This window comes from Solea senegalensis, linkage group LG3 (genome assembly GCF_019176455.1).
Source record: "Solea senegalensis isolate Sse05_10M linkage group LG3, IFAPA_SoseM_1, whole genome shotgun sequence".
NCBI lineage: Eukaryota > Metazoa > Chordata > Actinopteri > Pleuronectiformes > Soleidae > Solea > Solea senegalensis.
In genome coordinates, this window is record NC_058023.1 from 18,698,536 (window position 1) to 18,724,383 (window position 25,848).

The 25,848-nt window shown below is 40.9% G+C and overlaps 1 protein-coding gene across 2 annotated transcripts in view; it reads left to right on the forward strand.

The window, feature by feature from the left end:
• The window catches only part of scube1 (signal peptide, CUB domain, EGF-like 1), a 135,363-nt gene that overhangs the window by 99,100 nt on the left and 10,415 nt on the right, over window positions 1–25,848 (forward strand). For both annotated transcript variants that reach the window (XM_044020773.1, XM_044020774.1), the window contains 8 exons: window positions 10,553–10,675; window positions 15,669–15,785; window positions 17,847–17,969; window positions 18,039–18,158; window positions 23,002–23,103; window positions 23,903–24,019; window positions 25,083–25,241; window positions 25,346–25,549. In XM_044020773.1, the coding sequence (XP_043876708.1) occupies window positions 10,553–10,675; window positions 15,669–15,785; window positions 17,847–17,969; window positions 18,039–18,158; window positions 23,002–23,103; window positions 23,903–24,019; window positions 25,083–25,241; window positions 25,346–25,549 (1,065 nt within the window). The remainder of the gene's footprint in view (window positions 1–10,552; window positions 10,676–15,668; window positions 15,786–17,846; window positions 17,970–18,038; window positions 18,159–23,001; window positions 23,104–23,902; window positions 24,020–25,082; window positions 25,242–25,345; window positions 25,550–25,848) is intronic.

Genomic DNA, 25,848 nt, shown 5'->3' on the forward strand with positions numbered 1-25,848 from the left:
GTTTTCACAGTCAGCAGGGTTGTGTTCGATACAGACAGTCTGTGAGGCATTAAGAACTGTGTCAATACTCTTAAATAAGACACAAGGTTTGTGACAGTTTGACACAATAATATCAGAGAAATATTTTGTTTTTGCGTCTTTCACAGTTGACTGGTAATGGCGCCAGCAGTCTTTTAACATTTGAAGAGACACCTATAATTAATCCTTTTTCCATTTGCGTTCAGCTCTGCGGCACTGGCGTCTGACAGAACGAGTGTTGTCATTCAGCCAGGGCTCGGACTTATTTTTAGGCTGCCTTGTTTTTAAAGGAGTCACGGTGTCAAGAACAGTTTGGCAGGTGGAGTGAAACCATGAGCTGAGTTCCTCTAAGTGTCCGAAGTGTCCTCACACACCTCAGACTCAAGAAACACACAGGTCTGATTAAAAACAGCAGAGAACTAAACAGCAATAAAACAGCAATCCTGAGGCAAAAGTTCAGTAAAAGTGCTGGACTCACCACGTGTCAGTCACACAGAGAAAATCCAATCCCCGGGATGAGAAGAAATCCTTCAAGAAAAATGTTGTTTGCTAGAGAGCTAGCATTGACCAAGCCAACCCTGGCAGGAGCTGGCGATCTATCAGTGTTTGGCAATCGTACATTATTCAGGAATTGATGTTCAAAAAGAAGAGTGACATAAACACCACAAACACACATAGCTTTGGCAGGCCACACACCCCAGCACCATCTTGGACTACCAACATGTAAACATGCCTGATACCTATGCAGCTACTATACTCCTGACTCCTGACAATACTGAATCCGTGATTCTGCTTGGCTACAGTTTTGTTCAGACCAGTTGCTGCAGCTCATTTCAGGCCCAGTGTTTTATATATAAATTCTGCAAAGAAACTACAAGATCAGAGCCAATCAGAAGCAGGATGCAAGCGGGGGAAAACTCTGCTACCATCTGTGTGTATGGGGGAAGGGAATGGGATAGGAGTGTGGTGCAGGGAATGGGGTTGTGGATGGACCCTGCAGCTGCCTGACAACTAATGGAGCTGGGAGCAAGCCCAAACAATCAACTACACTTTAGCGACAAGCCCAAGAAAACAGCAACCTGCGACAACCAATATTTGCAAGTGACTTTAAAGAAAACAACTTATAGAATTCACACCTGCGGTCAATTTACAGTGTCCAATTAAGCTCTGCATGTTTTTGGACAACCGGGGAAGAACATGAAAACTCCATGCAGAAACTTCTTCATTCAGTTTTTTTGCTGCAGTGCGAGCCACTGTGCCACTGTGTGTCTCTGTATTTCAATGTATCTGTTAATAGAGCTGTGTGATATTCAGAGACACACTGCTCTTGGCAAAGGAAGGAACTATTGATTGAAAGGTTGGAGTGACATATTGATTAAATGTCAAGATGGATCCCAGGAGATTGTGTGCGTGTGTGTCTGTTGTGTATTGTGTGTTGTGAAAGTGACAAATGACTACTCTCTCACCCACATAGCAGAAAGAGAGACTCTGACAGATTTGGCAATTTGTGGAGGAAATCAGGTACATCATGTGAATTATGTTTTTTACTCCACAGTTAACAACACCGAGTGTCAATTCAACCTTTCTTGTGCTGTCTATACACAGTCCTACATGAGGGTTCATTAATAAAACAGGAGCAGTCTCATTAATTGTGACCCTTTGCTGATCCAGATGATCCAGATGTTTGTTTCTTGAGGACACTTGCCTGTTCACGTTTACAAAGCCAATGAGTAGTCTACAGTTATGCTAACATCCTGGTTCAGTCATTCAGCTGTTCTCGTCATTGTTTGTTTTATAACGACAGCACCTGAGAGGCTTTAACCCAGGGGTCTCAAACTTAGATGACTTGGAGACCACATGAGCTTAAAATCTGGTCAGGAGGGGGCCGGGCAGGTAAAAACAGTCCAACCGTGTGGGGAAAACTACTGTTCAGTAGGGGAAGGTGAGATGAGCAAAAAATTCTATCATGATGTTCGTTTCACACGATATTCACCCTTTTTCTTGTGAAACATTCCTAACATTCACCTCTCCCCAGTGTCTCCCAGTGGGGACAGGCTCTCCGGGAGCCATGGCGACATAAACAAATGACACTTGACTGCAGATTTTACGGGTTGTCCCGTGTGGTAGCCTGTTGCAGCAGCTCTCTGAAGTATATGTGAGGAAGAGGAGTATGATGAGAGAGCAAATTATTTTATTAAGAATGAATCTGCACAAAAATATCTTAGGCTAGCCATTGTTAGCGATAGCAGTCAATTACAAAGGTCTACATGGTATTTGGCACACAAACAACGTAGCAACATGACCTTTATAATTTCAACATGTGCAGAGGCTTAATGTATTTATTTAAGCAGAAAGCTTATTTAAGCTCCATTAAAGGTAATTATACACCCTGTTTTAAAGCTCAGCCATCCCCGGAGTGGCCATTAAGTGTGGGTAGATTTGTTGATTCTGCCCGGGTTTGTTTCCAAAATAATTACAAAGCTGCGTCTGCATTGGTTAGACCCAGGGTGGCATCTGCTGTTTTTACATACCGGGATCAGAGCAGAGAAGATGTGGGCAGAGAGTGAATGTTGAGGTGTGCGTGTGTAAAGTCGATTTCTTCTTTGTCAACATGTTTGGATGGAGATTCTAGACTGCCTAACTCATCAGGTGGTCTGGCCATATACTGTTCAGTAATTCACTCAAACTTCACCAATTACTAGAAATGATCATCTATAAGGGATAGTTCCAGGTATACAAAATATAGTTGTGAGAGGGACTGACACATAGCCAGTGCTGACTGTGCTGTGCAAGACCCTGTGTGCCTCTTTTGCCAAAAACCCAAGGACACAAGTAAAATAAAATTCAGAGGCTCACCAGTTATATGTGAAAAGTGAAAAGGTGTAAAGGAAACAAAAATCTGAAAAAAAACCTGCTCCCTTCACATCACAGACATTTTGATTCCCACAGGACTAATAATGGTGGAATCTTTACTTATACAAATTATGGACATGAACGAGTCGCACGGGATTAATATCACTGATATCCCCCACAATTATTACATATTACATATCCGTGCAAACTTGTCTCCAAAGTCCATAGAGAAAAGCAGTTATTTTATATCATGACACACAGGAGTTGTTGTTCCACTGCTGCCTCCACCAACAGGTTCAAATGTATTATTTTGTGACGGTGTTGGAAATCGTTTGTTTGGATTTACGTCAGAGACACACACTAACCAAAGATGGCAGCAGTAGACCAGCAACTCTAGTGTCCTTGGAAGCTAAAAATGCAGATTTTTTCTATGGACTTTGGTGCAGGAGCGTGAATGGTTTACAAAGCGACACAAAGCTGTTTTAAGTTAAGGGAAGGGAAGCGTAATGTGTCATATTAAGTGCACATGTAAACCAGTGAACTAACTGATGAATGTGTTTTACTGAGAGTGAGCCTGAAACATCCTTGGTGCAGGGCAATAGGACACTTGTTTGCTATGGCATCACACTGTGGGATTCAGAACAGACACTTGAGTCGACTGAATGTGTTTATCTGTCCTGTTCTCCTTCAAACCCCCTGAGTTCTGTTTTCTTCCTGCCAGCCATGGCCTGTTTCAGCTGAGCCAGACAGAGGGACAGTCTCTTTAAAACGCTGCTGACAGGGCACAGCGGGACGTACACTTTACTACAATGTTTCTCAGCGTGCAGCCAGTACTTTGTGGATTCCTGTGTCAGCTTGATATTTAGACGAGGTGTTGATTTTGCAGAAGCCTCTCGAGGAAACACAGTGAGAGGAACAGGCCAGGGAAGCCTGAGAACAACAGCTATATTAACCATGCTACACCAAGGGTCACCTGGAAGCATGTTTTGACTTTTCACAGCCAGATCTAATGGTGCATTGAATTTGAACCCCGACTTCTCAGCTGGAAGGCGCTGAACTTGGGGCTGACGTCACTCCCAGCTCCAACTTCCAAGTTACGATGTAAATGGAACGCAGCTTAAGTAGAACCTAAATACAGTAATACCATAACAGCTGTGTCAGGTTATTACCAACTCACCCAGTCTTTGGGATTCTTCTTCTTTTGACTTCTCCCTTTTAGGGTTGCCACAGCGGTTCATTTGCCTGCATTTTGAACTCTCCCTTATGTCCTCTTCTCTGCGGACCTTCTCTGTGGTCTTCCTCGTTTCCTCCATCTTAGAAAAAGATCAGTTTTCCTCATAGTGTCAATGTCATCTCTATAAAAGCCCCTCTACCTTCTTGTTGAGTTTAGCCACTAGTGTGGCTAATAGGGATCCAAATAACAGGAGATCCCAAATTTCCCAAATTTCCTCCTTGGGAAAATCAGGAATGCTCAGGCATCACAATCACATTTAAATAGTTGTGGTTTTGAAGTGTAGCCTGGCTTCTGTAAGACAATTATCAGCATACAGATGTGAAAACTACATGTATACAGTATGTAATTGAAATACTGGAGCTCATTGTACATCTAGCATTCTGATCACAGCCTTCAGTATTTTTTGTATAGCCCAGCTAGCTCAGATGGTAGAGCATGAGGATTGTAAGTTTGAGCCCCACATTGCATGTCTACATTTTTTTTTTAGGGCAGCCTATGACCAAGTGGAAGGGAATTGGACATGTAACTACATGTCACATTTTGGTCAAGGCTTGGGGTTCACCTGAGCAAGGTACCCATTGGTACATAGACACAGATTTGTGCTGCCCACTGCTCTGGCACCTGGTTTGTGTGTGTTCACTTCTGATGTGTAAAAAGAATGGGTAAAATGCAGAGCTCAGAGCCACCATTAGTGAATGGTGTGTGCAAATAAAACTACTACTACTATAAACTATTTACATGACATGAAAACTGAATTATTCTCTTAGTCCGACTAAAATTAGACCTCTAACATGAATGTAAACACACTGCGTACTACGCTGCTATGAATATGTGTGACCCACTGCCCACTGCAAAGAGTGATGATTGGAACTGTTTTTGCAGGTTTTAAAACAGGTTTAAATTTATTTTGTATTGTTGGTCTGTGAAGAAAATGGCACTACAATAAAGTTACAATCGGCTGAATGTAGACAACGTATATTCTCACTGCAGCAGGAAGCGTGAAGACACTCTCTTTTCACAACCTGTTCTGCCCTGTATACGATGTGTACTTGAATGTGGCAATGGACACAGCAAGCACTGAGCTGTTGCTAGTGACAGAAGGTATTTCAAAGCAATATGCTGTAGGAGACTCTCGATTTTCTTCCAAAGAAAGATGGAGACTCCATAATCCATGAAAGTTCTCCAGTATGACTCAAAGCTAGCTCTTCTCTTCTGTGTCTCAAGTAACTTGAGATCATTTGTCTGCTGAGAATTGTATCCATTTATTTATTCATTTATGTTCAGTTTAAACTGGTTCTTTTCTGCGTCTGTGTCAATGTCATGTTCTATGTGATGATGCTGATCTTGAAGGTTGTGGGTTAGATTGTGTGCATGGTGATAGAAAATGTGCTGCACATAGATTTGCTGTACAAAAGTGTGAGTGAATCGGTGTGAATGGGTGAATAACAAAACCATCGTATAAAGCAGCTTTGAGTGGTCATGACTAGGAAAGCACTACATAAATACAGACTATTTACATCTATTAGCCATAGTCGCTCTGTCTTTACCAGGTCTCTGTTAGAAATTGTTGGTGTCATACAGTTCCAGTTCCAAACTTGGACAGCATCCAAGTTTAAATTCAACTCGAGCTAATGGAGTGATTGACACAAATGACGCGACCATTGCATTGCCCAAATCATACCATTTGCACCGCCCGTCCTGACCAACATAATCTTGTTGACTTCCTGTTTTGTGTGGCTGTCATTTGGAGCATATTGATGAGCTTGGCACACCAACCATGAACACCTCTGAATCTGCTCATAAGGCTCATGCCATCTACAGAAATCTGTGCTGCAGTGCATCGTTCAAGTATAAACTAGGCTTCATTCACCGTTCACTTCTAGCACATTCTACATTTGATGCTTTACTACTATACAGTTGTAGCATGGCTCGGCACAACATTTAGCTAGGAAACTTGTAAAATCTCAATACTTAACAGAGGAGTCTGGTGTATTTAGTGACAGCACTGCTGAAAGCTGGCGATAGTGAGCTGCATCACAACCCCTTCTACTGTTTTTACATGCAGCAACTGTGTCAGATGGAGTCTGTGCTCCAGTCATGCAGGAAGGAGTTTTAGTAATTAATTGATTCTAATCATTCAGTACACCAAAAAATAACTGCTTTGCTCGTCACTATGTTATGTATAAAATTATGTCACATCACTGTCGTGCAGCCACGGTATGAGGACTCCACCCACATTGAGGCGGTACTATAGTAATGGAAAATGACCGTGTAGAGTGCTGAGCCTTGTAACAACTGTATAGTGAAAAAAAATCCCCATTTCATTCCATTTTCCTTCCATTACCTCCCACTTCCTCCTCCATCCTCCCTCCTTCATTCTCAAGGGATTTAGGTGATAATCCCCTATGGTTTTCATCACTTACAGCACCAATCAAAATGGGTTTAACCTGTGTAATCTGTCAGACTATTGCCTCCCTCCCTCCTCCTACCTGGTCCTCTTTCACCATCTCCACCCTTTCATTTATGTCTCTAAATGAAAAAAGCCTCTCATTAGCCTAACAAAATGAAGGCTGAAGACATGATTGTGCAGTGTGGGTTCATTTGAGGACATGGTAGAGTCTAGAAGTGGGGAAGTGAGTTTGGCGTGTCGGTGTTTGTGAAACCAGATCTGCCAGCAGCTTTGTGGTTGGCACTGAACATGCTGTCTTTGGAGCCATTGTGTTTTATTTACCTTGTTATTATCTTAGAACGCAGCAACACACCTGGCCTGGAGCTTAGGTTTCTGCTATTTATTCCACAACCACAGGCCTTTGTGTTAATGAGACTGAGGAATGCTATACTTATCACTTTGGCATCTTAACACTTTCTTACTACATACAACATTGTTTCGTATATAACTTAATTAAATGTTGTAAGATGCTTTTTATGAGTATACATGTATATTTAGTGCAGTAACAAAACAATGAAGGCTCAGGTGAGATTTTAAAACGTAGTAAATATATAACCTTTTTCTTGTCTTTCCACATCTGATAGACGTTTGATACATTGTTTCATTTATTATCTATGCCATTCAGATATTGGTCAGACCCGTTCTATCGGGAACAGTCTACCAATTTAACATTTCTCACACACCTGCTTTTTAAGGATGCCAACAATCGTGACCGAAATCACAATAACAATTGTGACCAGAGCAATAAGTGATAACTCATTTTAAAGTCATATCTGTAACACCTTGTATCATTTTTTAATTGGTAAATGAAGTTCATTTTCTGCAATATTTATTATAATTGTTCCGATTACTTTTCTTCCATGTTCTGTTTAATGGTTAACAAAAGTATTTAATGTACATTTTTAAAGTGGACCCGAATAAATTAACAAATAAACTCGCAATTTCTATATTACGTAGCATTAGCAGATTAGCTTTTCATCTGCTATCTGTTGGCAGTTTGGTGGTGGTAAGGCTTGTGTAGCGAGGACTGAACTGCGTTCATCCTCTGTTGATGAGGTCCCAACTCTTCCCTTTCTGCAGATAAGCTAGCAACTTTAGTTTAGCTAGCACTTTCACCCTGGAGTGCTGCAAAGGCATCAACTCTCTGTTGTTTCTTGGCTACAGCTGCACAAGAGGGTCTTGACTATGTAGGTTCGCCCCTCCAAGTTGCTTGGTTGTCATTAGAGGTCTTAGACTGACCTAGACCCAAGCAACTCTCCAGCTGCCATAGGGCAAAAGGCAGTCCACTGCAGAGCCAGCATATAGAGACAAACAACCGTTCACGCTCAAATTCAAATCTATGATCAATTAAGAGTGTCGTAATACCTGGTGAGAACCTACAAGCACACAGGGAGAACATGGAAACTCCACACAGAAAGGCCCATGGTTGAACCTAGATCCAAACTGGTGACCTTCTTGCTGTGAGGCAACAATGCTAGCCACTGCCTAGCTACATCATACGTGGTGTAAAAACTTGAAAACCAGGTCTGGATTTGTCTCTGGACTTCTTACATAAAAATGGAACAAAAGTATCTCAAAGTATTTAAAGGGAGTGTCAAAACATGTTCAAAAAGGCACTGAGTTCCAACAGAGTTTGATGTAATACAGCTTATTTCTTGCAACAACCCTAAGCCTGGCCCATGCACTGACACAGACTGACTTCCATCTAATTTGTCAGAAATACTATTTCCCCAGGTTCTTGTCAGTTATATTTTTCCGTAGCAGATCTCCTTTTCCTTATCTCAGTGTTGTGAGATTTATTTTGTGCAGCCCTTGTATGTTCTCATTTTGAACTCAACTATACAGGTACATGAGCTACACTAAGGAAACACTAATTGGAGCCAGCACACCACAAGCAGTCCTGTAGGCACACACTGACACTGAGATAAAAGCATGTACTACACACACTCTCACATACACTAGAATCAGGATAAATCAGCCCACATAGAAAGTTATACATGGCTTTACTCTACAGTGGCCCTGGTTTGACTTTTCAAAGTAAAATCAGTCTGGTTGCCTGCTATTTTCACTCCTGAAGTCTTGGATTAACCCGGATGATTGAGAACGTGATTCAGTACATCGTAAAACAGCTGCCCTACAAGTCACGAGTTTGTGTGTCACGTGTAAAACAAAGTCACAGCAGTTTCATGCAGCCATGCTGTGGTGACTCCGCCCATGATGAGGAGGTACTACATGGAAAACCAAGCAAACTGCGTAGAGTCGAGCCGTGCTGAGGTGAGACAAGGCAAGGCGAGGTGAGGTGAGCTGGGACCATGCAGTGGAAACATGGCACACTAGTCTCACGACTCCATCGGTGTAAATTGGCGGAGCTGTGCGAGTCGGAGCACAGCGCATCCATTCTGCAGCGCATCTGTTCCACAACCGGTGTATTTTGAGGGTGTGTTTGATATGTTGTTTTGAAGCATATACACCTGAAATCATGTCCTATTCTCTGGTGTTTGGTGTTGTACAGCAGTTGGCATCCATATTTTGCGATGCTGTGTACTTTTTCTTTGTTTCTATCTTCTATTTTGTTGTTTCTTTTTTGTTCAATGGACAATGGATCTATACTGTAAGACTGTTAAAAACATAATTTTGTCCTCATGGACAAAAATGACACCCACATGTGTTTGCATAGTATAGAGGAAGTGAGGTCTGGATTCAAGTGGTCACAGGAGACATGCATCTATAGCACGTGTGAAGAATCGTACTGAGGGTTGCAAAAGGGCAGAAAATTCCTGGTAAATTTAAGGTGAATTTCCACAATCTTTCCATGTAAACTTAAGTTTGGGAATTTTGGAAATATTCCAAATTGGCAACTTTCTGTGGGGATTTATGAGAATGAACGAGACATTTTGGATAATTTGAAGAAACAATGTCATATTAAAATAAATAAAATGATACAATAAAAAAAACATTAATTTGTGAGTAGAACGTCATCCTTGCTTAAAGGACTACTTCACCAACTTGCATTTAACTTTGTATTACTAGAATAGGGGTAGTATTACAAAAAAATTGTGCTTCCCAACCTCAGCTTCCCCTGAGTTGAGAAATATCTTCATTCTTGTTGTTCTTATGTTCCCACCAGTGACACTTGGTCTGAGGCTTGAAACTGCAACATTTTTTTTTTCATATTTAAGTTCCCAACCTTCAATTTGAACGATTTTCAGTTCATTTCTGTTAATTCAGTTTTGAAAATACCGAGAATTTTGCAACCTTAGTCGTAGTTAACACTGTCCTCTTGTGATTAGATCTCTCAGGATGGATCTCAGTACCAGGTCTGAACAGGATCTCTGAATATAGTGTGAGACCTGATCTTACAAGTGTCCTCACACCTGTACTTAGCACTATAGGCTCATGAGCCGATCTCCTGAGAAGCAAGTTAATGACAGGTCTGAACAAGGCCTACATTTCTCTACGGACAAATACAGCCTTGCATTTTATTTAACCGTTAATGTTTTGTGCCTTTTCCCTCATTCTTAAGCTGCTGAAGCCCTAAAATACATCGGTGCCAGGTTTTATATTACTTTCTCTAAACCACCTTAAATTTATAGGTGAAAAGAACGATGATGGACTGTAGACTTTAAGAGAGATCAGCAATGAAAAGGTGATTTATTTTGGTCGTCACAAACTGTCCAATTACTCAGTGAAGGGGCACAGAAGGACATTTTTTTTCAAAAAAGTGCAATTGTCCCTGCAGTGTCCCTCTTTCTATCTCTGTCTTTCCCACTGAGGAGCCAGACTCCATTAGTTCCAGGTAACTTGCATATCATGGGATGAGACACTGGGATTGTCTAAACAAGTCAATCATTGTTTGCTGTACTCCTGTTAGACAAGCAGATACCACAGAAGGACAGGACAGAAAGAAATTAAGTGCAGAGGAAGTTTGCCATATAGAGTGAACAAAGTATCCATTTTATTTATTTATTCATCTTTTAATTTCATTTTTTCTCCTCCAGACATCGATGAATGCCAGGAGAACAACGGAGGCTGCGATCACTTTTGCAGGAACACAGTGGGCTCCTTCGAGTGCAGCTGTCAAAAAGGCCACAAACTGCTCACAGACGAACGCACATGTCAAGGTCAGTGACCTTTATATTAACACGGATGTGTTTGGAACCTGTATTCTCATGACTGGCCATCATCTGGTTTGTACATAAGTCTTTGAGAAGATGAGCCAACTTCTCACTTGATTATATGGTCAGTAAACATTTGTCTTTGGAGTATTCAGGTCTTCTTCGACAGAGCACGGCATCCATTTTAGTGTGACCATGTGGACATAAACTAAGATTAAATATGATATCACATTACTAAATCATTCAGTGCTGCTGTATCCTCCACACGAGGGATGGGATTGGCACCTGGAGCCAATCCTATATGACACAGGGCGAAAGGTCATCACAGGGTCAACACACAGAGACCAACACCCATTCTCTCACATTCATAACTATGGTTAATTTACATTGTCCAATTAACCTCTGTATGTTTTTGGACTGTGGGAGGACACACAGGAAGAATATGCAAACTCCACACAGAAAGGCCCTTGTTCAGACCTAGTCACGAAGGCCGTGTGGCCCGACATCAAATCATAACTTTAAATATTACTGTGATGTCATATTTAATGTGGCATATTCTCTGAAAAAAATAAACATGTGTATATACCCTGATATTGTATATTTTAGAAAGAAAAAAAAAGGATGTTACATGTTGCACAAATGCCCCGAGTACTGCACATTCACCACCAAATCACATTACTAACAATGGACTATATGCATAAAGCGTCACTTACAACTTCCGTAAGCCAGCTCCTGAACTTCAAGTCAGTTGTTGCTAAGGGGAAAGTTGAACTTTTTAAGGTAACATTGGCAATTAAAACATCCAATTTAGATTGAGAATGTTTTACATTGTCTTTTAGTAGTTAGCCCTGAGGTATTCAGAATGGCCTAAAATGAAAAGGTATTTAAATTTAAGCATCATAATGTACTACTGCAGCCGCTAATAAATTCTATAATTTGTGGCCAAATACTCTTGGTAACTTCTGCAGACACTGACTATAAAACATCTCTGCATCATTGGCTGACAGTTTACTGGAAATAGATGGGCCGGCTTATTGAAAACCGGGAAGTGACCGTGCATATAGTCAGCACCGATTTCGATGTAAGCGTAACACTCACAAAGGCATGAATACATTCATTAAAAGCACACCCAGTCATAATTAACACCTCGTTGCAGCAATGCAATGCACTTGTAGATGCCTTGTTGTGATCATTGGTTATGTGTGCTCAACCAAAGGTAGATTCCTGGATGCAAGTCACAGCAGGAGAGAAACACAGAAATTATTTTTATTTTCAACTAAACCCAGAGGTGCTTAATCTTCTCTCTCACTCTCACTTTCTCTCCCTTTCATTCACTGTGTGTGTGTGTGTGTGCAACATCAATCATGCTTGTGAGACTTTAATAAAATGGTGTTGAGTGTTGTCAGCCACATCACAGCATCAGCGCCTGTTGTGATAGCCGACACACCTCTGCCAGTGTGCCGCTGCTGCCAATAGCTGCCAGGTTAGTCCCATCCACTGACATTTGGCCCGTTTCAGCTCCAACATGACCTTTTATATGAAATAGAACATTTAATCTGTCAGCTCTGTCTGTGCCTGTGAGCTTTTCCAGAGAAAATATCTCCGGGTGATACACTGCGCCAGTGTTGGAGCATTCGCCAGAGCTGGCTGAGAAAATAGAGCAGAAAGATTAATCGTTTGCCACAGTTGCAGAAGAAATTTCCACAAATGATTCCCTCTTTTCTTAATGTTTAGAAAGGCAGAGATAGACGGAATCGTGTCATCAGCCGGATTAATGTCAGCAATCAGTGTCAAAGCACCTCATCGTGGTTGAGGGTGTGTCTCAGAAAAAGAAAAACACATTAACCAAACCAGAAACCAGCATTTATTTCCTTTATATTCCTCTTACATTAAACAGCTGTATGCAATTCCAGTGTACTGAGCTGCATCGATGTAAACTCTGCTGCTTATGAGCTGGTTTAAATCACATGAGTTAATTCCTCTCATGGACAGTTGGCTGTGTTGACTGAGCCAAAATCCAGGCCTTAACAACTTCCTTCATATAAGAAACTCCATTATAGCATGTTGTATTTTTAGCTCTGTAAAACCCTGTGGAGCAGTCTAAAATAGAGCAGCATGAAATACTGTCCTCTATTCCTGATAGGCTAATAAGTCGACAAGTAAAGTTATGCACAGACAGATATGCTAATAATTGTCAGCTTTCCCAACAAGTGACATAATAGTTAAAAAAAGAATCAGCTCTTTTCATTGTTTCCTGTACTGATTAGGTTTTTTTACCTCTTATTTACCCATTAAACAAGACCTGTAAACCTCTAATCCCAGTTATTAATATTTGGCTCTCAATAGCCTGATTGAACCAGTTCATCTGTCTAATTTGTGTTCAAACCTAAACAGAGAAAAAAAACAGGAATTTATTAGACATTGTTTTGCACTGAATGTGTGGAAACATAAGAATATATAAAGTGTTTTACTCTGGGTCCACACAAAACAATCTACCCCTCACCCTAACCATGTCATAGACCCAGTTCCCAGCACTGGGACAGAACAAATTAGGTCATGGGCCTCCAAACCAGGCCTGCAGGTCCAGTGAGGAACCTCTGAATGAACTGCAGCCTGAATGCAGCTCCTCTGCTGGCCAGATATGAGGGCCTGTCCTCCTTCTTTAGGAAGTAAGAGAATACCCTGAGGAACCCAGTGGTGACGGTCCCAAAAGAAGTCACTATTACTGCCTGTACAGTGATGTTGAAGGGGGGTCCACAGAGGATAAACAGTGCCACAACATTGAAGCAACTTAAAAATTGATGATTAAACCCGAGCTTTGATAAAATCCCTTTCGACTTTTTCTAAAACATTTCCCTAGTTCCTGTCAACTGTGCTCTGGTCTCCCAGATACTGGTATTTTAAACATTTTTTTTCTCCATGTTATTTCACCTGGGAGCCCGATCTCCTCCAGCCCTTGGGAGGAGGGCTTCAGTTTTATTCCAATTGATATTTGCAGACAATCACATTATTTGCACAAGCACAAATCACAACTGTGAACAATAAAGTCAGAGAGACCTGCTCTGAGCAGAAGAGTTCTATGTCTGAGAGAGGACAGTCCTGCCTCACAGCTCTCTGAACATTGAAAGGAGTACTCTCAGTGTCTCCATACAAGGTCTGAATCTTGGCATTAAAACCTGAGCTGAACTCAAAACTTTCTAAAGTGAACCATAGGTACTATAGGTATGTTCACCCCAGTGAAATCCCTTTTCTTGGTCTATGGAAACAAGACCAAGTTTTGTGCTTCCTTCCTTTCCGCTCTCTCTCTGTGTCCTCATCTTGCAGGTTGCAGGATCTAGATCCAGTTTCAAGGCTATTATTATTATTGTTATTATCATACATATCATCACTGTTATCATTTTGCTATAATTAAAAGTCAATATCAGTCTGCTGCTGCTTATATAAATGACATTGTAGTGCTATAAACATGTCATCACTGACTCCAACTGTCCTATATAAACTTATAACTTCATACAGTTGTTGTATCTGCTCCTGGTCTCTTCTGTCTCTACCTCATCTCCCTGTTGTCCTTTCTGTCCCCCACCTCTCCTCTGTCCCCCATTTTTCCTTTCACCCCTAACAGTCGAGGCAGATGACCGCACATCTCTGAGCCTGGTTCTGTCAGAGATTTCTTCCTGTTTAAAGGGAGTTTTTTCTCTCCACTGATGCCTAGTGCTTGCTCATTGTGTGAACTGTTGGGTTTCTCTGCTCTTCATGATGTTGTCTATGTACTGTGCCTTGAGATAATGTATGTTATTGATGATATATATGATTTGGCACTATACAAATAAAATTTGTATAAAATTTCAATTAAAGAACTAGAGAGTTCCAAGTACATTCTGAATTGAATGTACATTATCAGTGATTAGACTGCCTGGTACACACTAAGTCTGGTTCACATGAATAACCTTTCTTAACTTGTTGGCCAACACCTTGGAGAGGAGTTTGTAGTCTGTCTAGAGGAGGGACACAGGCCGTCAGTCACCTTTTTCTGCCCACCTACAGCTCAGGGGCAACTGTCTGTCCCTGAGTAATGCCAACAGGTGCTTACCAATCACTACCCAGAATTCTGTATAATTCTGCAGGTAGACCATCCAGACCAGGAGACTTACCTGGTTTCATGCTCTTCGGAGATCTGTTTTCAGTTTCTGACACTTTTGGCAGACTGGAGAGAAAGGAACTTAGAATTTCAGATTTGTCAGTATATTCAGATTTTAAAAAAATCCACGGATTTCTGTGTTGCCCTGCAGCACTGAACCATCAGTGAATCGCAGATATTGTATCAACTTCCTCTGCCCGTTTTTCCTCTCTTGACCAAAGCAAAAGTGAGAGGGAGCATCCATCAGAGCAACATTATTCAATTTAGCATATTTTCTGTTGCTGCAATACGTACAAGTTTGCAGTTCTACCACGTCTCTCTCTAAACCCAGAACCAACAGACATGTTGCCCCGCTGAGTGGTGGCCAGATCACTCACTAGACCCCCTGAAACCCCTGATTATCATATTGATACGATTGTCACTGTTGGGGAACATTCATGTCCAATAAAATGTCCCTGTTTTGCCCATTAATTGCTCAAATTGTTATTTTGTGCTAAAGTCTCAGTTATGAGACGAAGATATGAGATCTTGCTTAACTATCTTGTTTACAGGTCATCTTCTTGGGAAGATTGTCTAGCTGATCATTAAGCTTCTCTTGGCAGCAAGACACCTAACCAACCAAATTTCTCCTGGCAGCTGTGCTCGAAGGGTGTGAATAAGTGTGTATGATGTGTGACAGAAAAATCCCTGAATGCACAGTGGATACTCTGTATGACGGTGTTTCTGAATGGGTGAAAGGCAAAACTGTCTTTGAAAGATGAGTAGTCATCAAGACTAATTGTGATTTATAAATTTGGGCCACACCTTTAACTTTCCATTGCGTAGAGTGTAATAATCTTGCATGTCTTTGGTTTTCCTCAGACATTGACGAGTGCTCCTTTGAGAGAACCTGTGACCACACCTGCATCAACTACCCTGGCAGCTTCGAGTGCGTGTGCAACAAAGGATACATCCTGTACGGCCTGACTCACTGTGGAGGTGAGTCTCTACTCATCTTACACTGACTTCTTTCCACAGCATAAAAAAGTGCATAAAACAGAAAACTCGCTTGGAACTGGATGAACTTACACCGCCGGAGTGTTCAAATTACACATTTAAACTCAGTCGCTATGTTTACATGAACATAAGTAATTAGAATGAAAATATGTTAGCACATGCGAAAACAAAATTCATTCCAAATGATAGGGGCCGGTATATGCCGAAAAATGGAATTTGTTAACTCAACTCAACCAAGTCATAAGACATGCGTAAACTGTGTAGCTCATTTTAGGAGTAGACCTTTCACCTAATTTTCTCGAGTCACACACAGTGTCTAAGTCTGAAGGTATTGCTTCCAACTAGCTAAACAGACCTCCTTCGTTGAAATGCGGAAAATGCAATCGGTGGAGGGCACAGAAATAAAACTGATTGCCTCAGGGATCAGTACTAACCCCAATGCTCTTCAACATCAAGACCCTCACGATTGAGCTATGGAAGGGAGTGACCCAAACAACAACAGGGCACTCCCATCCCCCAGCGAGTCTCTGCCCCCGGGGGCCAACATGCTCAGGAGGGACTGGGTCACCCTGAACCGGGACGAGGGCCAAGGTGACCAGGACGGGTGACAGCCTGGTACAGTGGGGCAAGACCACCAGCGAAGACTGCAGTTGCGGAGAGGACCGCCTAACCATACAGCACCTGTTGCACAGCTGCAGGCTTGGACCCACCTGCACTGACACAGACCTTCGGGAGGCCAATCAAACAGTGTGGGACTGGTTGAGGAGATACAGCGACAATCTATGATGAACAGACCTCCAAAGATAAACAACTTCAGTGCAAATTAGCATCTGCTCCACTTGGCATTAGCTAACACAGATCGCAAATATAGGCTACTTTAACGTTTTCACTGCTCTGCAGCATTTCAGTTCTCTGATTCCATTGATTTTTGGTTCCAAAAATATTTTATTGTGAAAATTTTGCAGCACTGATGGATGCATGGCTTAATTTTAAACTTGACATAAAACACTGCAGTTGCGTGGCAGATTTGCAGCAGGTGAGCAGGACGACAGGCAGCAGATCCATTAGCACATCCTTTCTACTGCTGTTGATTTATGTGTGACAATTAGACAATTAACAATAGTCTAATTAGATGCATGTATGCAGCTGACTCTGAATTTGATAATGGTTGTATGTATTCCACCAGTTACCTGGTGACTATTCTGTTCAGTTCCTTACGGCTGACATTGTGGAGCTGACAGTTGTGGGTTAAAATCTAGCCTTGGCTGTTTGGACAGAGTAGTGCCAGCAGCTCCTTTTAGCTCTTAAGCATCAGCTTCAGCTTCTGATTTGATTAGAAAAAACATATCAGTGGCACTGCGTCATAGCCTGCTATTGCAACCTTTACCAGACTCCTACTGCACCATACAACTTTATTTATCTATGTTGTTTCACCAAATAACAAATTATGGACTCAAGCTTTAACACGTGGACATAAAACAGGGTTGTTTGAGGTTAGAGCACAATGTCCCTGGTACATGTCCAGCTAGAGACCTGTGGGTCATTCTCTATTTTGTTCTCTCTCCAGTCCAATGAAAACATAAATGTGCACATTAAATAATAATGAGAAGGAAGGAAAAACAAGTATGTGGACCAAAAACCACAGTATCATGTTCGAAAATATTCACTTTTACATTTATTTGTTTGGCAGAAGCTCTTGTCGAAAGAAATTAAGACATCTTTGAAATGCATCAATACTCTATTTCACATTCCACACATTCCACCTGACACCAGTGCCACAAGGGCTGCAGGTGCATAAATTATCTTAACTGACCAAGCAACAGATCAAATTCATTTGTCAGTGAAAGAAAACAATCATATATTAAATTCATACAACCATGAATCAGCATGATTTAATTTTATTTCTTTACAAAAAACATCTAGGTTTCACTTTGATTGTAAGATTTATACAGTCATATGGGTTAATAATCCAAATGTTTAGTCATGTAGTGTTTTTTTAAGGGAAGTAACAAAATAAAATCACTCTCTGTGCTTGTGTCTCAGACATAGATGAGTGCAGCATCAACAACGGGAGCTGTGAGTTTGGCTGCAGTAACACTCAGGGCAGCTACGAGTGTGTGTGTCCACTGGGACAAAAACTCCACTGGAACAGGAAAGACTGCATCGGTAAGCATTGACTCCGTGTGTGTGTGTCCAGGTGGTTGTCATGGTGATGTGACTTTATGTGTTCCTCAGAGGCGGTGAAATGTCTGCCCAATGGGAAGCCAGCGCCCCGTGCCCAGTTGACCTGCACGAAAAATGGAGGGGCGGAGGTTTGCTCGCTCTCCTGCCCTTCCAACGCACTCTTCCTTGCAGGTACACACACACACACACACACATATAAAGAAAATTAAGTAGATAATTACCATTTTATAGTGTCCAGAAACATTCCTTTTTTTGTCATAAATGTGATTTGAATATCTGTTTTGTTGCACATTTTAAGAAACACACTATGTTAAAAGTCCAATGCAGAGCAAAGCAACACGCATGTGATTTAATGTTTGCATCAAGTTACTTGCAAGTCCAGAAGGAGAAGATCTACCGCTGGTCAATTTGGAATCCTACTCTCATACCTCTCTTTGCCTGACGCCTTAATGGCCAACGAGCTAGCTTTCTTTGGAACTGAATCCAGGCATCCACCTTCGTCTCTGTCCTTTCTGTAGCCGCCAAGCAGCTCACGAGTTGCTAAGTCTATCACTGCATTCAAGTGGACTTGTGAACTTGCAGAATTTGATAAACAACCTAATTTCAAAAGTCTGAGTTTCCAACAGGATACTGATAAAAATCCTCTTTGCTTTTTACATAATGTGCTGCAAAGACAATATACTTATGATGATTAATTCTTTAATTTCCACTGATGTTTGCCATTTGTCACAGCTATTCAATTATGAAATCTAAGTAAAACAATAAATAAAAAAAGCAGCACAACTGAAAATGTGCTAATCCTAATTCTGATCTCACTGTAGGAAGCAATGCATTAATTCATGTCCTGAATATACACAACTTTATATGACTTATAATAAATAATACATTAATAAATTAGTGTGGTAGGACTTTTTACAAAAATCATGTGCGTATGGATAGTACGCAACATACTATTCCTTCAAAGATATTCAGATCTCCAGAATGTCAAAAATGCTGTACTGCCTCACATTTGTGGGGGTTGCTCGTGTTAACCTGTTTACTTGCCTTTATACATATTTATTTATTTATTTATTTCCTCAAACAAAGGACAGTGCCAAAAAATTAAATAAAAAGGAGCAGAAAGAAGACTAATCTCATTTAACTGCCTCTAATACACAATATGTTAATGAACAAAAGACAAATACAATAAATACATTAATTTAACTCCCACATCCAACACAAAATCATTTACCTCACATTGTTCAAAAGAGAGCAGAACAAATTCCCAAACATTATATTTTGTCAACATGTTTTAATTCTCTTCTTTTTTAAAAAAAGACACATCGTTCCATTTTGTCTATTCCATGTATTTTTTTAATCGCTATATATACAATATTTAGTGTATTTCACAAATTTATTCAATATAGTATGAATTCAACATTCTTTAAAAACAGAAAAAGTCATTACACATACCTTATCACGATACAATGGTATCTAAAATCTAAGACCATATCTTGTCTCAGTAAACAGTGCAGCACAACATCACACAACAATTTTGACATCATTGGGTGAAAACTTAAGTATAAGTCTAACATAAATATTGATACATATTGTTTGTCCAGATGATTACTGATTCTTCACGTCTGACCAGTGAGGAACTGATACCATTTTTGTGCCTGCTCTTGATTGATGCGTGGGTTTATCTGTAAGTCTGTCCTTTTACAATTTTTGATAAGAATCTACCCATTAATGTAGTCACCAAAAAAAGTATCCTTTACAAATCCCTATCCCGTATAATGGGTAGAGGGTTCTCTGGGTCTCCTTCTCCATTTCGTTGAACTCTTCCAAAATAACCGTGGTGACACCAAGTGCAGTGATATCTATTGTTTCTGTCTGAACCAGTCTGAATACAAGGTGAGGTCACAGCCAGTCATTTTGATCCAGATTACAGATTTGGCGGCCATTTAAATGTAGCGTGGTTCAGTTTAACTTGTTGAATGAGATTGAACAAGTTCAGATGTGTATATCTCAGCGACATCTTAACAGGTCAGGATAAATTGTGTCATGCTTATGTAAGATGGTAATAGCCATAAGCAGGTTACGTCGTCTGGATCCAGTGGATCAAAGTGTGAATGGATATGAAAGATGAGCGACTGGAAATGCGCTACACATAGATTTGCTGTATGTAAAATACAAACCATTTACAATTTACCATTGCAGTAAATGAGAGTGAAATCAGCTGTCAAATTGCATGCTTCGCTGCCATCTGGTGGTGGCCTCTGGTAGCCACAGCTCTCTTTCATCCGTGGCACTGACTGGCCACTGATGTTCCTTGAAGACCCTCGTGCTCCTCCACTGCTGTTTTTTGTGGACTCCTTGGGGGGCTCTTTACTCAGACTGATGTGTTTTTCACTCTTTGAGGCTTTCTTGGATTCACCCTCTTTAGCCCTTTGGCCGGTACCCAGGCTTCTCCTCCTGCAGTAGTACTTAACACACATCTGCAAATCAATTACCATCTTTGATCACAATGCTTTTTCCATTGCGTGGCACGTACTTCGTTTAACTTGGCATCCGTCGTGTGAGAATGATGGATAGCTCTCAGGCAGGAGGTTAAGTATTTGTTTTTTTCTCTTTTTTGGAGTACATCTTAATTTTTGGGGGGAGGGAGCCATGTAAATTCCTGTGGCTGAATGCAGCCCAAGCTCTTATTTAATCATCTCGTTTTTATGACCTCCGAGAGTTCCATCCCTCATTTCTTAGTTGAAATACGTCTTTGTGTGTATGTGAGCATCAAGAGACGATCGAAAGGTTTGAAGTCACATGGCTGCAGATGCTCCCCTGAGCTGTTTGCCTGTGGTAGGAGCAGAGGTATCACACTTATTGAATTCTTTTCTTGTCAACCCTGTGACTATCGCGCAGTCCATCGCCAAGTCAAGCACATTACACACACACATACAGGTTTGTGCAGCTATTCTTCTCCTGACATTGCAGTGGCTTCCATTATTTTTAGCCACACAAAAGATGCTTACTCCAACCTTTACTCAAACCTTTGCTTACTTGAGCTTCCTTAGGAGGTACTGCCTCTGGTGACATTTCTTGAGAATCTCCTTGGTGTTGGATGAGAATTTCAGCAAACTGTCAAAGATGATACCAAGGTACTTGTACTCCTCCACAAGATCAGCAGGCGCTCCATGGATTATGGTGGTCACTGCTTTAGCCAGCGCCCGTCAGAAAAGGACACCACCTTAGTCTTGTAATGTTCAGCTCCAGTCAAGAGCTGTCACCAATCCACAGACTCCTGGAGCGCTGATACATGTTGCTCTGAGGGGCCTGACAGCAGAGACAGGAGGACTGTGTCTTCACCTTATTGGACTGCAATCATTGGTGTAGAGGATGAAGAGCAGCGGGGAGAGGACACAGCCCTGAGGAGAGCCAGTGGAGGTGTAGTGAGAGTGTTGTTCACTAGCACTCTCTGTGATCTGTGGGTTAGGAAGTCCAGAAACCACAGTACAAGCTGGTCTTCCAGGTGAAAGCGGGAGGAAAGCTTGTAAGCCAGGATGTGAGGCTGAAGTGTCTGTGTACAGTGTCCAGGATGAATATTTTGGCATCAGCAACGCCACTGCTCGTGCGATATGCAAATTGGAGAGGATCGATGAGAGAGTTTGTTTTTCTGATGATGTGTTGTATAACTATTCTCTCCATAGGGTGGCATTATCTTTCTCGAATCTGGCGTAGAAGGAGTTGAGGTTGTTCACAAGAGATGCATGGCTGCTACTGTCCACCTGGATGGTATTTTGGCAGGTGGTGGCGATGTTCATAGTAGCCATGTTTTTTAGGCCCTGCCAAGCTGAGCAGAGGTTCCCTTGTGTGAATTTTCTTCCACTTTACTTTTGTATTTCAGCTTTAATGGCCAGCTTTACTTCGCTGTTGACCTCTTTCATCTCAGATTCGGAGCCAGTGAAAAAGACCCTCTTCTTTTTGTTGAGCTCCTTGGTAACCGAGGGTTTATTGTTGGGGAAGATTGTGACAGTTTTGGAGGGAATGGTGCTGTCCACACGGAATGAGACATAAGAGGAGACAGTGTCCACTTGCTCATTGAGGTTGTTGGAGGGGGTTAAAAGGTTACTCCAGTCTGTGGACTCAAAACATACGTGGAGAGCTATAATGCTTTCATTAGTCCACTGCTTGATGTTGTTAGTGACCTTTTTAACCCTCCTTATAATGGAAAAGTATTTTGGGATGAGCTAAACAGTATTGTGGTCAGCAGAGGCCAATCCTTGGGTGTCTGTGTAGCGGGGGAATTCCGAACACAGACAGCAAAGTAAACTGCAGAATTGTAGTAGCGTTAACAGTAGCTGCTGCTAGCGCTAGCAGGTATGCTGGACGCTAGCTTTGCTGGTCAGTGAAACAGACAGAAAAGTTTACTACATGGGCTAAAGACACACGATTACATGTACTGATGATAAATATACTGGGTTGACAGGACACGGGAGACATGAAATAAAACAAAAAACATGTGAAAACTGCTCCACTAGCCGGTCGGTCAACCACATGAGCAGTGACCCGGATGTCCAGAAGTTAATAGCACTTACTATCATGTGTCTTTCTTCAAATGAACAAGTAGGGTTCTTTTAGAATCTTGAATCCGAGTTGAAAAGCTTCACTCAAAAGACCCATGAGTTGTGGATGGCTTTGGTTTTGGTTCAGTCTACAAATAGTTAGTAAGAAGTTTCATTCACTGTTGTGTCTTTTGGAAGAGGAAGATAAGAGGTGATTTGTGTGCATTTGGTAACATAAATATATTCATAACAACCAAAAAAAACTCCTAAACCGAACCTTTCCCAAAATGGTCTCGCTTTAGTTCATATAAGTTTTTGGTCCTCATAAAGATATACATACAAGAACACACACAAATGACAATCATGACATAAAGGGAATTAACCTGTTACCAGCCTTATATTACATTTGTTTGTTTTTTTGTTAGCATTAGTCTGATTTCTGTTTATGTGTGTGTGTGTGTGTGTGTGTGTCACAGACTCAGAGAACAGCTACACACTAAGCTGCGGAGTGCCAGTCCAGCCCAGTAAAGCTCCACCTCAGAAGAGGAATACCACCACTGCCTTACCCACCTGTGCCGGTACAGTAGGCTAAGCATGGTGGGAAATGTAGTTTTCAGGGTTAGGTTGTATCAAGTGATCAAGCCTTTTCTCATATGTGTTAGGAATGCTAAATGCAACTGCATAAATTCAGATACACTAAGGCAATGTATACCGCTGCTTAAGTCCTTTGAGTTAAGTTGTACAATACTAAACTCCATAGAGGAACCCAAACATCGATATACACATTATTTTAACTTCCTGATGGAGGCAGCAGTAGATTAACAACTGTATTCTTTGATGTAAAATTGCTGATTTTCTCTATGGAGTTTGGTGCGTGCAGGGAGTGGTTTATGAAGGAAAACAAGTCACAAATGGCTGTCTCTTGGCAAGGTAAAGCAGAGGAAATATTCATAATATATTGTAGACTTAAAGCGGTATAGTTGATCAAAATCTACTTTTTCACTGGAAACAGTTATTGAGGTCGCTGAACTATCACTTATACAACCAAATCTTAATTGTTAAAATGTTACATGCATCAGCAGCACAGGAGAACAAAACGCTGAGTCATCACTACAGAGATTGGTGGGAGGTTAGTGAGGAGTCATGATGTGCTTGTCTGTGCAGAAACAGTAATGGAGGCTTTGCAGATTGAAGTGGGATTGTGGGTTAACACAGACATCTGTGTCTGTTTATAACAGATGTGTGTAATATTATTTCATATGCAGATAAAGTGGTCAGAAACTTTCACTTTGGCGTGTTATTTTATTGATTTACCTGTTGTCACTACTCTGTCATGTTTGCCGTAACAAGTGCTTCATCTGTTACTGTCATGGACAGACACACTGGCTCCGCCCATCAAGCAGAAGGCCAGATTCAAGATCAAAGATGCCAAGTGCCACCTGAGGCCCCGCAACAAAGAGAAACACAGAGATTCATCCAGGCAGAACCTACAAGGTACAGCAGCTCTCACTCTAATGTGAAGTCAACACTCCTTCACCTCAGTGTGAGAAGAGCCATACACTCACACTTAATATAATAATATACAGTACATTTTCAACTAACTGCACTATTATACATTCTGATATCACTGTTTATTTATTTCATTCCTCACTTCATGTATTTATTCATATTTTTTTTTCTGCTTATTTACATAGTTGACTTATTTATTGCCTTTTATTCTTGCACTTAAAACTAAATGCTACACTTTGATTGGTTCATTTATGTATATTCTGTATCTTACTTGATGTATAATTTAACTATTTTACTTACTTATTATTTACTAATTTTATTTTATTTACCTTTACCTGCATCCATCTATTCTCTCTTTTTTATTATTATTATTATTATTATTTGTTATTATTAAACAAATAAATACACAATAATAACTACCCTAGGATTCTCATATGGAGGATAAAGCGATAGAAGATACTAACAAAAACTACTACACAGTTAAAAATGATTAAACGAGTAAATGATTTCACTGTTGTAAAATGTTATAATAATATTAAAATTCACCACATAGATATAAAAAGGAAGTTTAAAATCATCCACTGATGTTTCTGATTCCATGTGGACTTTTTCAAAACAAGACACAGATTCATTGATGAGCCATAACATTTAATTAAAGCCAATAACAGGTTATAAAATGTATGGAATATGAGGACATGTGTGTGTGTGTGCGTGTGTGAATCACTTTGTTTTACATTTTTGTGTCTTATTTCCGGGTTCTCTGGTTTCCTCCCACAGTCCAAAAACATGCAGAGGTTAATTGGACACTCGAAATCGCACGTTGCTGTGATTTAGAGTGATTTAGAGTGTTTGTGAGTGAATGCTTGTCTCTGTGTGTTTGCCCTGCGATGGACTGGCCACCTGTCCAGGGTGTGACCACACCTTTCTCCCTATGTCAGCTGGGATTGGCTCCAGCAACCCCTGCAACCCTCATTGTTGAGGATAAAGCGGTAGACAATCAATCTTATGCCACACATTCACGTCTTCCACTCTTCTTCTTCTCCTGCAGGAGGCCAGTTCCCCTGCACTGACGACTGCCAGGTGACGTTTGTCAATCTTAAATGTGACTCATCGAAGAAGCGGCGTCGAGGACGCAAATCCCCTTCAAAAGAGGTTTCGCACATCACAGCTGAGTTTGAGATGGAGATGAAGGAGGAGGAAGCCTCAGGTGTAATATTCTTTCTTACCTGTTGAAGAGACTAGCAGATTAGAGATTATTTAAGATTTGGTTTCTATGAAAAAGAATGTTTACCAATTTTTATTTTGGCTCAGACTCGTGTAATGTGGACTGCGTGCGCGAGAGGGTAAAGCAGAAGCTGCAGAGCGCCATGCGGACACTCAGGAAGTCCATCAACAAACAGCAGTTCTACATCCAGTTCTCTGGGACAGAATACGAAGTGGCCCAGAAACCATCCAGAGCACCAGAGGGCGCTGAGGCCTGCAGTACCGGCCAAGTGTTACGAGATGGGAAGTGTGGTAAGTGTGGAGGTCACCGGGAACTACTTCCTGTTAAAATAATCAGGTTCAGTGATTTCAGTTACATTTTTAGTAGTTATTCTTATAAAATAAAATACACATTTTTGTGTTATCTTTAGTTTTAGTAGTAATTCTTACAAGATAAATAAGGGATTTGATGTAATCTTTCATTTTCATACTTATCCTTCAAATTTATCACATAAAATACACGTTTGTAAAGTTAACATTTGTTTTAATAGTGTAACCGAGTGGTTGTTAGAGATGTGAAGCAGCTGACTGGATTTTATTTTCTTTAAACA